A 17,826-nucleotide genomic window follows, 5' to 3' on the forward strand; every position below is an offset into this window, starting at 1 on the left:
CCTTGACTGCATCTGGAAGAGAGTCCTCACCCTCCTCCAGTGAATACAGCTTCTACAGAAATCTGGGAACCGAGGAACGTTTCAGGTGTCTCGCCATTTACCAGTGATCAAGTCCTTGACTCGTCCATGAAATGGCATAGAAAAAAACGGGAGGCTTAACATATTGTGGGAACATGCCTTCCGCTGCCTCAGAGGATGAGAAAGGCGCAAAACCCAAATTCACCCGGATGTGCTGCAGAATGTCCAGGATCTCCTCAACATACAAATTTCCCAGTAGAGGTGGAAGGGTGGTCAGTCTCTGAAGCCGAGAAGTCTTCAGAGGGGGAATCCAATGAACCCACAGCGGAACAAGAGCCCCTGCGCCTAGCCCCGGTCATCCAAAGATCTGCCCACAGCAGCCTCCATCATAGCCTGGACCTCAGAGACAGAGAGCAAAGCAGAACGATCTGCAGGTAACCCCGTCTTCTGGCAAGCAAACAGATACGCCTGCAAGGAGCGCACCGTGACTCCTGGGCACAGCGCCTCATGGCTACCACACCGATCAGGCTGGACCCGCCACACCCAACAAGCATGTCCATCATCAGAACATGTTGCCGCAATACAGGAAAAGAAATCATAACTGACCATAGCGCTGCACATGGCCGGCACCTGGTACGCGCGTACAACGGTAAGACACAGAAAACAGGAGGAAGGAGGGTGCTTTTTAATAGGTGATACAAATCACGTGGTATGGGTGTCAGGTGAGGCTGGAATGGCTCATGTGCGTAATAAAGGGAAGCGAGTGAGGGGACGATGAGGTAATGAGTGTAGCCTAACTATCATAAGCTAGGTTTGGGGGGAGTTCTTTTAAAAGAAGAAGAAAAACAAAAGAATGGGCAAAATATTGCTTTATAATATCATCAGTAGAATTGCACGAGTGTGAAAATGTAATGGCCATTTCCGTGGAAATGTTCTATTTGTGAGGGACAGCGCGCTACTGCACCATCCTTTAGTAATATATTTGCAAAACACTGTGCCCCAAACTGCACGACCACCAGTTACATACTACACCCTTACGGGTGACAAGCTTGAGCCTTGTGTTTCGCAAGATTTTATTTCAGCTCATTAATAACGATGGGTTCACTCTCATTTTGGGATTACACTGCTTAGGCAAAACTTCCATTATTAGAGAGGTTATTAAAGAAGGGTAAAAAAGAGATCAGGAGCAAAAGAGATAAAGCGTCTTTGTTACAATTGCCGCTTGTCACTTCCTGGACAAAACAATGTATTGAACTGCAGAGATGACAGCATGCTAGTGTACAGTAATAGATTTGCAGAATACAATACAACACATTAATAGTCCAGGATTATAGGCAATGCCATCATCTAAATTTAACTGCATGAGTTTAGGAATGGAGTCCGAAAGATTGAATGGCAATAACAAATTACAGTAATTATAAGAGGAAAGCACTTTAAAATGTGCTCTGGAGCAGTCTTAACGACCAAGGACTGATTATTAAAGCAGATAAAGATAGAAAGTAATGGTTACAATGAATACAGACGATTTTTCAGAAACTTAAAATGTGAACAAATGGCTGATAAATGACATAAAGATGAATGAGGAGAGCGGAAGAGGGAGCAAGCAAGATGAAGCCATGCAGGTCAGGCACACTGGTGACGAGTGTCAGTGTGGAAGAAGGAGGGAGAAAATTGACGCCGCACAGCGCTATAAACCCAGCGCTGCCTCTGGCCAACGTGATCAGCATGATATGTGAGAAGCAAATGGCAGGGAAAAATGGAACACTCAGCAATAATCTGGCACAGCAGCAGACAGGGCTCTGGGTTAATAGCAGCTTGCAATTACACGTGGAAATCCCAGGCTGGTAGGGCGGTCAGTACAAAGGGGGTGTAATACAATTTATTGACCCAGTGGATGGAGTTCTGCAGCTCCTCAACAAAGAAAAAAAAGACCTGTGGACCTGCAGTACTACTTAAAAGCGAGACTTATATGATGCCAGTAGGTGAAGAAGACATGGGGAAGCAGAAAGCTTTTTGAAGGACTCGAAATATTTTGGCCATTGGAGCTTTCCAAAAACACAATGGCCTCCATCGCACATACAGCAAATACGAAAGCCTGCCAACATTCCCCTGCTTCCTTTAAGAATTTCACTTGAAGCAGCTAAGAAAAAAAATAAACCCCTTTCCCTCGACCGGTAATTTCTCTATTTGACTGTTTCTTTTCATGAAATTGTATTTCTTATGACTGTTGATAGCCCAGTATCTGAAAAGCAGGGCCGGACTGGGAACCAAAACTAGCCCTGGCAAAATGCTCAGCCCCTCGGCGTGTTGGGTGTTTGCCAGGGCCGGTTTCGGTCGATTTTGTTACCGGTGTCGAAACGGCCCTGTAACAAAAATGGACCCCAAGGGCCCAAAACTGGATCCCACCCTGGCGGCCCACCGGGGGATTGCCCGGTGCCCGCAACAGCCAGTCCGGCCATGCTGAAAAGGTATTGATCCGAATTCAATACAATACAAGCTTGACCCGACTACAGGCAAGAGGACATTCATTAACGTACCCTGAAAGTATGAATTCTGCAGTAGCAATCCATCTCACTCGCCTGTTAGCAACCGACATCAATGAGTTGGGAAGGGAGACTACCAAATTGACATGGTAACAAGCAGCCTACTTGGGGCAATTATAATTGAGGTGTCTGTTGCGGACACTCCGACCGAGAGCACCGACAGAACACTGGGTGGACCGGCATCGACTGATTTATCTAAGGGGATGATGGAGTTGGCCTGGTTGTTCTATGTATGTTAATCGTTTGAGAAATTAGGCGTCACACATTATTGAAGCACCCCAGATCGTATAACAACTTCTACGGCCGGACTGCTTACAAAAACGGATCACTGACATAATATCGACTACAAAAATATAGACTTACAAAAATATCGATGCCAAAATATAGAATACCAAAATATCGACTCCCTATCTCCAAACAGGAAAGTACAAAAATATAGAATCCAAAATATCGTTGTAAATAATATAGTTAGTCAAAATATCGAATTTTTTAAATGTTTTAAAAGTAATGTAAAATTAATGAAATAATACATATAATTAACTGACACATACTTAAAAATACTTAAATAACATTAACATTAATAAATAATTAATGTAAGTAAAAAAAATAATTAATACATATATATTAACGTAATATTTATTAAAAATATTCAATATTTTCTGCGTAGGATAGCGGGCGGGTAAAATTTACTATTACCACTCCAGTAAGTGCAATAGTAGGGAAAGCGTTGGATAGCGGGAGGGTAAACATTACTATTCCCACTCCAGAGAGTGCAACAGTAGGGAAAGCGTTGGATAGCGGGAGGGTAAAATTTACTATTCCCACTCCAGTGAGTGCAACAGTAGGGAAAGCGTTGGATAGCGTAGGGGTAAAAATTACTATTCCCACTCCAGAGAGTGCAACAGTAGGGAAAGCATTGGATAGCGTAGGGATAAAAATTACTATTCCCACTCCAGAGAGTGCAACAGTAGGGAAAGCGTTGGATAGCGGGAGTGTCAAATTTACTATTCCCACTCCAGTGAGTGCAACAGTAGGGAAAGCGTTGCATAGCGGTAGGGTAAAAATTTACTATTCCCACTCCAGAGAATGCAACAGTAGGGAAAGCGTTGGATAGCGGGAGGGTAAAAATTACTATTCCCACTCCAGAGAATGCAACAGTACGGAAAGCGTTGGATAGCGGGAGGGATGAAATTACTATTCCCACTCCAGAGAGTGCAATAATAGGGAAAGTATTGGATAGCGTAGGGGTAAAAATTACTATTCCCACTCCAGAGAGTGCAACAGTAGGGAAAGTGTTGGATAGCGGGAGAGTAAAATTTACTATTCCCACTCCAGTGAGTGCAACAGTAGGGAAAGCGTTGGATAGCGGGAATTCAAAATTTAGTTTTCCCACTCCAGTGATTACAACAGTAGAGAAAACGTCTAATGGCGTAGGGGTAAAAATTACTATTCCCACTCCAAAGAGTGCAACAGCAGGGAAAGCGTTGGATAGCGTAGGGATAAAAAATACTATTCCCACTCCAGAGAGTGCAACAGTAGGGAAAGCGTTGGATAGCGGGAGGGTAAAATTTACTATTCCCACCCCAGTGAGTGCAACAGTAGGGAAAGCGTTGGATAGCGTAGGGGTAAAAATTACTATTCCCACTCCAGAGAGTGCAACAGTAGGGAAAGCATTGGATAGCGTAGGGATAAAAATTACTATTCCCACTCCACAGAGTGCAACAGTAAGGAAAGCGTTGGATAGCGGTAGGGTAAAAATTACTATCCCACTCCAGAGAGTGCAACAGTAGGGAAAGCGTTGGATAGCGGTAGGTTAAAAATTACTATTCCCACTCCAGAGAGTGCAATGATAGGGAAAGCATTGGATAGCGTAGGGGTAAAAATTACTATTCCCACTCAAGTAAGTGCAAAAGTAGGGAAAATAATAAATTAATATTTTGTTAAAAATTAATTAATTATAAATACCAAAGCAAGTATTACAATTAATTACCAATCACACAAGATTTAATAATTGATTATTTATAAATACCAATATATTTTTGTTAATTAATTACCTATTAATAATTAACAACCAATTGTTTTTCAATAACAAACATTAATAAATGCTAATAATACCAATTAATCATTAATTAATAATATATTGAATAACGATAGACACAAATTATTTAAATAATTATTTTTTTACAATTATATTACTTCCCACCATATTCCCCTATAAACACACTACCCGCTACAAATATTAAATGAATACAATTAACATAATTATCAATTAAACAATTAATACAAATTAATTACCAATTAATAATTAATCAACAACCAATTAATTTTCAATACCAATTAATAATTAACTAATAACAATTAAATTACTTCCCACCCTATTCCCCTATAAACCCACAACCCGCTACAGAAGTAAAACACTAAATTAAATTAAAGATATATTAATTAACAATATACACACATCAATTAAATAATTAATTATTTACAATGATATTACTTCCCACCATATTCCCCTATAAACACACTACCCGCTACAAATATTAAATGAATACAATTAACATAATTATTAATTAAACAATTAATACAAATTAATTACCAATTAATACAAATTATTTACCAATTAATAATTAATCAACAACCAATTAATTTCCAATACCAATTAATAATTAACTAATAACAATTAAATTACTTCCCACCCTATTCCCCTATAAACCCACAACCCGCTACAGAAGTAAAACGCAAAATTAAATTAAAAATGGTTAATAATTCCTATAAATTATTATTTAATGTACTATAATTAAATTACTTCCCACCCTACTCCCCTATAAACCCACAACCCGCTACGGAATTAAATTACAGAAAAATAAAATAACATAAAATTCATTACTTTAAAAATATACAAACATACATTACAATATTAATACATACTTTTAACACATATACTAACACTTAAAACATTATAAAAAAAATCGATATTTTTAACAACTATATTATGACTGTCGATATTACTTACTTCTATATTATTGCAATCGATATTTCTTACCTGTTTTTCGATATTCTTCACCACTATATTTTGGCAATTCGATATTCTGTCCATTCTATATTTAAAACTCGATATTCTGTCCACTCGATATTTTTTTTTCGATATTATGTCTATTTACCTACAAAAACATATTGTGACTCAGTGAACCAAATTCGACCTGCCCGGAATCATCCATGGCAGCCTTACAGACTTTTCTCACCTATAAATACATATTCCCCAGTTTGAAACCTGCTCGCATAACATGGAGCCTCAGTCTGCTAAAACATTGCTTCTTAAGTTTATACTGGACATTCAACTCTTAGCAACATTTGCTGATAATTGGTCTAGAAATGAAATCAACTTACTGGGTCCAAGCCTCGGTAATTACGACTGACGAAAATTGCAGGCACCACTGAACTCCAACGTGCCTGGTCTGTGATAGCAGAGAGGCTGACCTGCGTCTCTTAAGCCAATCTTGGTGCTACTTCGCCCGTCTGTGGCATGTCGTTGGCCGCGGGGCCTGGACTGCTGCCAGGCCCCGAGTCCAACCCTCAACAGGTGGCCACCCCTCGCTGCGCATGTCCTTTGCCCATCATGGCGTTAGCCTTAGGGCCTGTGCCCAAACCTCCGTGGGCAGCCTTTGGCTGTGTTTGGCATGGGTTAGCTGCAGGGCCAACTGCCTGCTTGCGGCAACTGACCACAGACACTCAGGGCCCAACTGTTTTTTTGGGGTTTTTTTTATGTCCGAGCCTGCGAGACTCTCATGGTAGCCAACGCAGTCACTGCACTCCCATAGGAGTTCAAGGGCCCTGCTGGCTTCAGTGGGATCATGGAACCCCCCCCCCCCCACAATTAATTTTGTCCCTCTGGGACACACCACAAGGACCAGGGAGTCGGGGTACCTCTACCGTGCTCTCCACCCCACTATACCATATTTCTTTTTCAAAACGTTGCGGCTGCCGTTTAAAAATGAAATGTGTTCAATGGAAAATTATTATAGTAGGCAACTATACCTACAATCTATAGGCCTGTTATAAAGAACAAAAACATTGGTTTTCTCTTTTCATGAACTGACATTACTGAAGATGCCATAATTGTTTTTGAAGGCCTATTAATACAGAACTGCTTATTTTTCCACTTTAAATGAACCATTGTGCACAATGTTTTTCTTCTCTTTGCTGCAGACATTGCAATTTCGGAAGCTACTATTTGTTAGCTAGCAAATAGACAGTTGTTACATAACATGACCGATCGTGAAGTTTTCAACAAAAGATGTGGAAGACATGGAGGATGATTCATCAGAAAATATATTGGAAAACAAAAATGAATGTGCCCGCAACATTCAAGGACACACGGTTAAAAGACGATTGTTCTCTAGTGAGAAGATGGGGAGTAGACCTGTTCCCAGGAGTGTACTGAAGTTTTATTGGTCAACATGAAGAAGAAAGAATATTGATGTTGCAATATAGAAAATATGTTTATATTAGTGCATGGTCTTAGACTAGTTAGCAGAGCACAGCCGTAGATGTGTCCACTGTCCCAGAACTTCTGAGAGGAGACTATTTACTGAGCCTTCCTGGACATCTCTTTATGTTAAGTCCTAGTGTATTTCTTGATCCGATGTTATTTAGCTGAGAATACTTTCCAGCTTATTTGGATAAAGCTATATGCTCGTTTTTCTCATCAGGACCCCTCCTTGTATCTGAACTGACACCTTTATTTCTACTCGGAATGATTTTGACTAAGTTTAGAATAATAATATGAAATTTGTAATGCGCTCAGCTTACCCAGGGGCGTCCCGGCGCCCCTGGGTTAGAATAGGAACATTAGTTATGGAACACACGTTTTACACTTCATTGAATTGATGCTTTATTTGATTTTCTAATTCAACATATTTCCTTGCCAAATATTAATTGATGGATATGTTAACTTTAAATGATGAAATTTGGAAAATAATAATAAAGAATTAACAAATAAAAAAAATGTAAATACAATCCTTTAACTCATACTTAACTCTCTCTATTGACAGAACTAAAGTAATGATAAATAAGTAATGATAATTGGTGATGTTTAGGATTGATTTCAGCTGTTTAGATCTCAGTCGACATCAAAGATCCTTCACCTTGTAGGCGGGGTGCATGGTGACAAGTAAGTGACAGAGGAACCTGTGCTCCAGCACTGAATCCTACAATATAAAAATATCAATAGTCAGTTTCTGTCATACTAAACCACTGCAGATATCATTGTAGGTGTACAACTTCACTTCTCCACTTCAGGAAGAGCTTTCAGACTCTCCTCTTCAAGGAAAACCTTGCCTAGATGTAAACACTTCACATGCTTATGCTACATAAAGCCTATACAACAGCAATAAATAAATACCATTAGAATAACTAATATTTCATGGGACCTTTACAACAAACTGTGTTCATAATATTTATGGTGATAAAAAACAATGGAAAGAACAGTGTTTGTCTGTACGTTTCATCTGTTTATTTCCACATGCAGAGAACATTGTATTAACATAAAAAGTGTTTTATTGAAATTCATGTTTTTCCTTCAAAAATGAAATCTGTAATTGTTAAACCAAGTGTGCATGATTCACTCGTAGGAATACACACGGTGTTCCAGCTGAAAATGTGCGCATGGTTGAAGTGATTTGACCCTTGGCTACACTACGAACTGACTGACTACAATGAAAACGAGCTTAACAAATATCTTCTGTTCACACTGGAATGTCAGAAATGTCAAATAGAGATAACAAGCTAATTAATGGGCTAGGCAAATGAGAGAATTGTAAACTTACGCAAAAATAGATGCAAAGCATATAGATCTACATTGTTAATCAAATGCGTTCATGGATACAATCCACCACAATCTGATTTTAGTGCATTTTGTGACTGCTGCGAAATTAAACGTTCGTTTTGCTCCTACGTGTGCATAAAATGCCAACAATGCGTATAATACGCTTCAGCACGTTTCCAAATTACAAGGAAGCATTTAAAGGCATGCAACATCTGCAGAAAAAGAAACGTGAAATAGCCACTAGGCACGCAGTACACGACTTTATTGTAAGCGTCTCACAATTCTGGATTGTGTATTAATTATTAGAACATAGATACCGAAGCATTATTTAAAAGAAAGGTCATTCGACCTATGTTTTTAATTTAACATCAGACATCAATGTTTAAGTAAGAAGATATCTAAAAAAGCCTGTGGAACCTGACGGCATCTCTGATTGTGCTTTTTCGGAGTTGGCTTGATGCATTTAGAATTTAGAAGGGTAAGAAGAAGTTTCATAGGAGCAAGGAAAGAATGGCATCTATAATATCTTAAATGTTACTGAAAGAAATCACATAGGGATTATCTTTGACACATGAAGCATATACGGCTGAAGAATATTAGTAACCAAGATAGAAAGGTGTCTTTATCCTACGCAGCAGTGGCGTCCAACTGTGATTCATGAAGGCCACGCCCATGCCAGGAGCTATGTTATAGAGTACCCCGGGGGCACAATGGATGTTTGCGCCCGCTGTGCGCGCCCTCGGGGCACTTTGATATTACAGAAGGGGCTGCCCCTTCTGTAATACTGATAGCGCTGGCTCACATAAAGCGGCAGCGCGATCTGCAGGTGGTATTCCTTCGTGGGTATCCCTTTGCCTCTGCACCTGCGCTGTATTACAGACGCAGGGGCAAAGGCAAAGAAGCTGTCAGTGTGCCCACTGACAGCAGACCTCTGCAGGAGGTAAATGGGGTTCTATGGACCCCCAGACATCCCTTTGCAGTCACTGACTTCACCCACCTGCAAGGGGATCTCTAATCCCCCTTCAAAGTGAAGGCGGGTTGCCGTCTGCACAATGGAACACTGAGTGGCGGCTTCAAAGCTGCTCCGTATTTCACTTGAATGTGCTGCCCTGGGGGCAGCACATTCTATGTAATATAGCGCACTTTCTCGGTTTGCGTCTGGCGCACCTGTTTTAAGGTGCGCCAGGCGCAAACAGGAAAAGTGCGTCCTAACACATAATATGGCTTCTGATGTTCAGAATAGCTATAAAACAATTTCTATTTAGATTTACTGTATGTAAAAGCATAAATTGTGGATGTCTTGAAACTATAGCGTGAATCTGTTGCTTGTGGGCCGAAGATGAACATCTGTGCAGTAGTGAGTCGCTCATATGCTAAGCCACATGATACACAACTACTATTATATGGTTAACACAAAAGCTATAACTACGTCTTGCCTCTGAGATATGGCAGCTAAGGTGCCTTGGTTGACTGTTAAAACATAAAAGGAAAGGTGAATTATTTGTAAAATAAAATAAATGTCATCAAGGTGTCTGTTTGCGCACATTAACATTATCCCCAGGCGTAATGCTACTAGGAGGTGGATTGCAAGGCAAGTTTCCGGTCAGAGACATGTCAAGGAGGGCAGTTATCATTGGTGCCCACAGCCATCAGAAGCCAATAGTCCTGGTTATTAAAAATGACAAAAGTGTACAGATTCTCTCCTCCCTTATGGAAACCGTGCTCGTTTTCTCTCCAGGATATCGGGCTATCAGCAAAGCCATGCACAGTCAAGGTTAGCCACTGAGACAACTTTGGCTCATCAAAATAGAGTCTGTAATATAAAGAGAAAAAACCAATTACTAATAAAGCAATGGACACTTTGTAGACTACAAATGAACACGCTGTATGTTTTCTTTAAGGTAAGAAACAAAGTAATTTCTCGATATACATAGATTAATCAGACTACATGCGCAGTACAGATGTTCAAGGGGATCAGGGATGGACAAGTCAAATGATCTTAGCACCTTTCTGCACAACATAAACGTTCCTAATTTAGGCCCAGATGCACGTTTGCCCCAGCCCCCGGGGCATCAGGTTATATACTCAGTCCCTTGTCTCTGTTCAACTCATTATGTGTACAGACAGCTTCATTGATAGGTGGATTGCTTTGAGGAAGGGAGGTCTACCAGCACAAGAGTTGCTACGGTGAGTACCGGTCTACTTGATGTGAGCATGTGTTGCTGATCTGCGCAGAAGATGTGAAGTGCCGGGCGTACCATCTAATAACTGAAAAAATCCAACTTATATCTTACAAGGTGCCAGGTGCCACGAAAAAGGATTAATTTAAGGTTGAAGTGATTCTAGGCTCAGACGTCAGGAAAACTCTGAGGCGCTCTTAAGAGAAAACCCGCTGCTGACTCTCAGACAATGAGGAGTTAAGTCTGAGCAAGCAAGCACAGTCAGAAACACACCGAAAGCTACCAAATCAGTGGTGATGAACTCTAAGAGAATGTCGGTACCCCAAGTGTGAAGATGAGAAGGTGTCAAGAGCTCGGGTCACAAACTTCAACCTGGATTGCTCTATTTTAACAGCAGCGAAAGGGTTGAGGTACAGTGAGCCTGTTGGAAGGTCGCGCAAGTGGCGGTTGTGCTACAGACTTGAAGGGAATAAATGCAGGGTGCGTCTAGGGTGAGAAAGGTTGGCCTCCTTGAGGGTTGTCATCCAGAGGACATCTACTTCACCCCTGGTGTAACCGGGCCTTTGCCTAACACAATCCCAGAGTTACAGGATTGAAACGTCCAGGATTAAAATACAACACACTGATGCGAAATGGGAGATAGAGACCAGGGCTCGTCACACCAGCATCAGATAATCTGCGAGTTGCAACAAATGACCTTGTGCACCCTTAACATGGCATGAAGAAAGGCAAAATCAATGGACCTTTAAAGTAAAGCGATAGTGAAAGGATCAGCATCTGGTAGGATTACTGGTCATGGAAATGCACGCTAGCTATAAATGTACGGCCTTTAGCTCACCACTGGGCGAATACCCTAGTACCCTGGAAGCCTCCAAAACAAGGTATCAGCAACAACCAACATGGAGAGGGTTAAAAGTAAACCTCTTGGACAGAAATCAAAGTTGGATCATTTTCCTCAACCTGAAAAGAATGCAAAAACCAGCGAGGGATGTGATGAACCACAAGCTGTGGAACCTGAAAGCATCCACGGCCAAGGTTCAGGAAGCAAGTAAGGATTTGAGACTATCAAGGCAGGCAGGGATGGTAGCCTGGATGGGCCAGGCCCTGCAGATGGTGTTAGTAAGAATTACTGAAACAGATGGATTGTTTCCGAAACAGCGGACACCATTGAAAGTAAGATAGTGATGGTCTGGACAATGCAGTCGACATATTGCTTGGACCTAGTGGGCCAAATGCGAAAAAATGCATTGAAAGCTAGCAGAAGCAAGTCTTTAGAACTGACAGCTTATTGCTACAGTTCACAGTTAAAAGGACACAGAGCGCCAAGTAGTAAACCACTTGCAGTGGCTTCAGCCTGAGCATTGATTGCGAGGGTTTCGATCTGCAGGGTTATTGATACCATCCCAAAAAAATCAGAAATATGTGTCTCATACAACGTGAGTTTTCTGGAATCCGTGAAGATGTTCCAGAGATAAGGGCTCTTATGAAGCGTTTATGTTTAATTCTTTTATTAGTTTTAACCTGGAGAAAGTAACATCGACAGCATCAGCAGCTTCCGCCTACAACCCGGCGGGCCGGCTCGCCACTGAATGGTCTATCAGCACTCCCACCGGGTCCCGTGAGTAGATCAAGGTTAACACAGCATGTCGCCTACAACCCCTCAGGGCCAGCCGCGTCTTCTACTATCGAAATTTCGAAAGGCTACAACTGACATGGTGTGTACCCTGTGTGGTCGGGCCCGCGGGGCACCCGCTAGAGAAGCGTCCACCCCTGACCAGCCAGGGCCCGGTTTCTACCTCTGGCCCGGTGGCTACAGTTTGCCCCTCCGGGCTGCAATCCGTCGTGATACTTAGAAAACAAAACGAAATCCCGCCCCAACTCCCCCCGCCCTCTCCCCGTCTCCCCGCCCGCAACCCTCGGTCCCCACCCCCCCCTCCCAGTCCAGTGCGTGCTGTCCATGAAGTCCGTTAGGTCGTGTTGCCTGTTCCAGGGCCGCCCCGCCAACTCAGTCAGCAGGCTCTCTCAAGGGGCGGATTCCTCCTGCGTGGTGAGTCTCAGGAGTCGTAGGTATCGGGGGCAAGTCAGTTCTCTGAATTCTGTGGTCAATAGGGACCGAAAAGGTTGCCAGATGTCGTTAAATGCCTCCGTGTCCCCTGCCACTGTCAATGACAGTTTTTCCATGCCTAACACGTGCCACAATCTATGCAACCAGCCCGTGATCGTGGGGGGTGTGGGCGTACGCCAGTGTACCAGTATGTTCTGAATGGCGGATCCCAACGCTATGGCGATCTGCCTGCCTCTGCGGGATTTCAATGGATACATCAAGTCGTTGGGGAGGCCCAATAAGATGTAGGCCGGAAAGCGTGGCAATTCAGTCTGGAAATGGGAGTCTACCTCAGCTATCACTTCTGTCCAATAGGTGGCCAGCAGGGGGCAGTCCCACAGAATATGTGTCAGTGTTCCCGTCTGCCCACAGCCCCTCCAACAAGTGTCCTCCTTGCTGCTATCCATAGCGTGCATACTTGCCGGGGTGTAGTACCAGTATGTGGAGACTTTGGTGAAAGTTTCGGTGAGGCCCGTGTGATATGCCGAGTACCTAGCCCTATAAGCTACCTGTCTCCATTCGTCCTGACTCAGGGTCCTTCCCAGCTCCCTCTCCCATCGTTCACGTCCCGGGTTATAAAAGTGCGAGGGGGGCACCTGGAGAAATCCGTACAGGTCGCTGATGAGTTTGGTGTCGGACGTCCGCGTTAGTAGCCAGCGTTCGTAAGGGAGGAGTCGTCTGTCCGCCGCCCCGCGTACCTGTGGGAGCAGCGCCCAGTGGCGAATCTGTTGGTACCGCAGCCTCTCTGTTTCTGGCAGTGCATAATCTCGTCTGAGGTCCGCGAAGGAGATAATCCCTTCCGCATTGTATAGATGGCATAGAGCTCTGCATCCTGCCTCTCGCCAGCGCCCGAACGCGCCCCACTCCGTCCCCGGAGTGAAGTCCGGGTTATCCGTCAAGGGCGTCAACGGGGAGGGGAACGTAGTCAGCCCGTGCGTGAGATTTGTGGCGTCCCAGACCTGGAGTGGCACTCGGGTGATAAAGGAGGCATATAAATTAGCGGGTCGGTGAGCTCTGCGCAAAAATGGGATCTCTTGGAGAGGCCTCCCCGCTACTGCCTGATCCTGGAAGAGCCAGTGCTTGTCCGACTCCCATCTGCTCCACTCCACCAGGTAACGCAACTGTGCTGCGTAAAAGTATTTGCGGAGGTCCGGGACGCCAAGCCCCCCCGCCTCCGGTGCTAGCAAGGAAAGTGCTCTCCTCATTCTGGGTTTCTTGCCCTGCCAAATGAAGCGTCCCAACTCCGACTGCATCTGCCGAAGCCATCCCGCTGGTGGGCGCAACGGGAGTGCCCGAAACAGATATAGGATCTGGGGCAGGATTGTCATCTTGACTGCTGCCACCCTGCCCAGCAACGAAAGGGTGCCTCGGTCCCAGCGCGTTAGTTCTTCCCGTATTTTCCGGCCCAAGGCGGTGTAGTTGGCCAGCACCATTGCCGGCAGGGTCGGAGCCAGAAGGACCCCCAAATAGAGCACCGGCTCCCGAGACCAGACTATTGGGACCCGATGTTGTAAGAGGGTCCTGGTCGCTGGTGCTAGGGTGAGATTCAAGGCCACTGATTTCCCCATGTTCATCTTAAATCCTGCCACCCCGCAAAGCAGGTTAATTCGTCAATGCAGGCCGGTAAAGCCGAGAGCGGGTCGTCTAAGGAGAGTATCACATCGTCCGCGTATAGGCTGATGGCATGACTAAAGCCACCGAATTTCACCCCTCTTGCTGCTGGGTTATCCCGGATCCGCTGTGCAAAGGGTTCCATGTATAACACGAAGAGTAAGGGTGACAGCGGGCATCCCTGTCTCGTGCCTCTTTCAATGTTGAAGCTCTGCGAGCTGTACCCGTTGACTCTTACGACGGCCGTTGGGGATCTGTAGCAGTTAAAAATCATGTGGCGAAATTTGTCCCTCACCCCCAGCTTCTCCAGTACCAGTTCTAGGTACGGCCAGTGTACTCGGTCAAACGCTTTTTCGGCGTCCACCAATAATAACATCCTCTCCCCTCGGATTCGGGACGCCTTCTCAATGAGATGTGCGATTCTCTTGGTGTTATCGACCGTTTGCCTTCTGGGAACGAATCCCGCTTGGTCCGGGTCGATGAGACCCGGCAAGAGGGGGGCCAGGCGTGCCGCCAAGATTCCCGTGTATAGTTTAAGATCGATATTTAGGAGAGATATTGACCGGTAGGAGCCACAGTGCGATCTGTCCTTTCCCGGCTTGGGGATGACTGCCAGGGACGCCCGCAGCAGATCTGGTGGGATTGCACCCGGTGTTGCGAAGGTATTTAACAGGCGCGTGAGGGTCGGCGCCAATAATGTGCAAAACTTTTTATAGAAGAGGGACGTGAAGCCGTCCGGCCCCGGGGATTTACCATGTTTGAGACGGGCTATAGCTGATATCACTTCTTCGGTCCTGATGTCTCCCTCCAGTGCCTCCGCTTGTGAGAGCGTAAAGGACGGTAGGGAGACTGAGGCCAGATACCGCTGCGCTGCGAGGGCGTCCGGAGGATCTCCAGCGTACAGGTCCGCATAGTACCTGCGAAAAAGTTCCGCTATGTGAGCGTCCTCCGTGACCGTGGACCCCGTGGGATCGGTGATCGCCTTCACCGTGTATTTCAGTCGGGTGGTTCTGAGCTTGCTCGCTAACAACCTACCGCACTTGTCCCCCCCGGTGTAATAGATATGCTTGAGGCGCAGTGCCACATATTCCGCACGATCCATATCCAGGGCCGTCAGGAGCTTTCTCGCCCCTTGGAGTTGCCGCCAGATCCGGGGCGCACCCGTCCGGCCATGCATGTGTTCTAGTTCGCGGACCCTCTGCGTGAGCTCCTCTCGTTTCTCCCGTCTGTTAGCGTTATCTGCCGATGCAATCGCGATAAATTCCCCACACAGCACCGCCTTCAGAGCCGCCCATTGGGTCGCCCGAGACGTGTCAAGGGTCTCATTATGGGCCAGATATTCCTGTATCGCCTTCGTCACCTGCTGGACCACATCTCGTCTACTGAGCAGTGTGTCCCGCAAACGCCAGACCCGAGGAGGGTATGAGGCCGGCGGTAAACTGAAGGCGGCCGTTACAGGGGCGTGGTCCGACACAGAAATCACCCCCATGTCTGCCTCCGTGGTTAAATCGCGTACCGGTCCCGAGACCAAGAAGTGGTCTAGCCGTGCATACGTCTTGTGCGCATGCGAGTAGTACGAGTAGGACCGTTCCGCAGGTTGCATGCGCCGCCAGAGGTCCTCCAAACCCATCTCTGCTAAGTGTGCCTTACACTCCTTCGAGAACTCCCCCGTCTGCGGAGAGCGCTGGGCGGATCTATCGGCAGCGCCGTCGAAGACCATGTTGAGGTCGCCCCCTATGATAATGTGCCTATCCTGCGTAACCGCAATCTCCTCCAGTGCCGAGCTGAGGAAGCGTTCTTGCCGTTCGTTCGGGCTATAAATGGACCCAATCGTGAATGTGAGACCAGCCACGCGGACTCTATAGGCCAGGAATCTACCTTTCAGTTCTGTGTGTTTGTGAAGTATTTCCCCTCTAAAGCGCCGGGCCACTAGTATCGCCACCCCCGCTGTTTTAGTGTTGCAGGATGAGTAAAATTGTGTAGGGAAAGCGGAGGATCGCAGTCTGGGACAGTCCCGGGGCAGGAGGTGTGTCTCCTGTAGGAGGCAGATATCTGCCTGGGTGTTCTCTAGCAGGGATAGTACGGTCTGTCGTTTGATCGGGTTATTAAGGCCCCTGACATTGAGCGTGACAATTTTAAATGTTGTAGGTGTCATGTCGGAAACTCGAGCAGACCGCCCCTGCCTTCTGAGAATCTACGGACTATGGTGCGCATGCCACTACAGCGGTGGCGTCCCCGGGCACGCACTGGACTGCCTCCTCTCCTCCCCTGGTTCCTCCCCCCCCCATTCCCCTCCCAATATCAACAGGTACACTTCCCTCCCCACACCACCCACCAGCTCCCCTTTTAACCACGAACCTACAACCCTGTACCTCTTTTCTCCTGGACATCCCTCCCCCGTCCCGGACCCTGAATCTTGATGAAACCCCAACAACCGTTGAACCCCTACCATCTTCTCTCCCACCCTCAACCCCACGCACCCACATACCATAGTCCCAGTCAAGTCCCTGGGGGACAAGTCCGTGGAAAGTTACCTGAGTGGACGTCCAGCCACTGTCCCCTCTCAGCGGCCCCCCCCCCCCCCCCGGCACCCAAACCTGCAATATGAAGTATGCTGTGACGATCTCCCCCCGGAGTGTTTTTACGCTGTCACCGCAGTGTCACTTGCGGCAGTGTCACGGGCCACCTCGAGCACCGCGTTTTCCATGCCGGCCCTGACGGTAGAAGAGTCCGGTCTCCCGGCACGTCCACGGGAGCGCCTCCTCGACACCCTCTGCCAGCCATCCCTAGGCGTGCGCTCCCGGCGCGGAGTAGTCCCCTCCTCCTCCGTTGCGGTAATGCCGAGGACCCCACAAGTCTCCTGCAAGGAGCGCAGTTGGTGCATGGCGCCGTTCCACCTGAAGATAAGGCGGAAGGGGTGACCCCAGGCATAGGGCGTCTCGTGCTCCCTCAAAAAGTCTGTGGCGATCCTGAAGGCTTTGCGTTTCTGGAGCGTGATCGCTGATAAGTCCTGGTATAAAGCAACAGGGTGGCCGCGAAAGGTCAGAGATCGCTGTTTCCGAGCTTCAGCCAAAATGCGTTCCTTGAGCGGGAAGTCCGGGAGGAAGGCCAGAATGTCCGGTGGCGGGGCCGACGCCCGCCGCGGCGGCCCCACTCTGTGCGCTCTGTCTATCCGAATGGAGAAGTCCTCCGGTTCTCTCAAGATCTCCCTAAACAGGGCCTGCAGGTAGCCCGCCACATCGGCGCCCTCCTCCGAGGGTGGCACTCCCCGGACCCGAATGTTGTTCCGCCGGGATCTGTTTTCCAGGCCCTCGTTGTGCGCCTGGAGATCTAGCTGTTGGTCCCGAAGGCGCAGCACCTCCTGCTGCAACTGTTCGATTTCGTCGTCTCTCTGTTGGCTTGCGCTTTCCACAGTGGCCACCCGTCCCCCCAGGTCATCCACCTCTCTCCGTACCTCTCGTACCTCTCGTACCTCGCTGGCCACTTCCTGTTTCAGCGTTTGAAAGTCATCTCTGAGGGAGCTGAAAAGGGACTCCAGGAAGGATCTCG

At 46.4% G+C, this 17,826-nt stretch overlaps 1 protein-coding gene across 2 annotated transcripts in view; it reads right to left on the bottom strand.

Annotated features, from left to right (window-relative positions):
* Positions 1-8,047: 8,047 nt before the first annotated feature.
* The window catches only part of RPP40 (ribonuclease P/MRP subunit p40), a 450,868-nt gene continuing 441,089 nt past the window's right edge, over positions 8,048-17,826 (bottom strand). For both annotated transcript variants that reach the window (XM_085607195.1, XM_085607196.1), the window contains exon 8: positions 8,048-10,195. In XM_085607195.1, coding sequence (XP_085463321.1) covers positions 9,997-10,195 — 199 coding nt within the window. In that variant the 3' untranslated portion in view covers positions 8,048-9,996. The remainder of the gene's footprint in view (positions 10,196-17,826) is intronic.

Source organism: Triturus cristatus, chromosome 5_2 (genome assembly GCF_964204655.1).
Source record: "Triturus cristatus chromosome 5_2, aTriCri1.1, whole genome shotgun sequence".
In the NCBI taxonomy this organism is placed as follows: domain Eukaryota; kingdom Metazoa; phylum Chordata; class Amphibia; order Caudata; family Salamandridae; genus Triturus; species Triturus cristatus.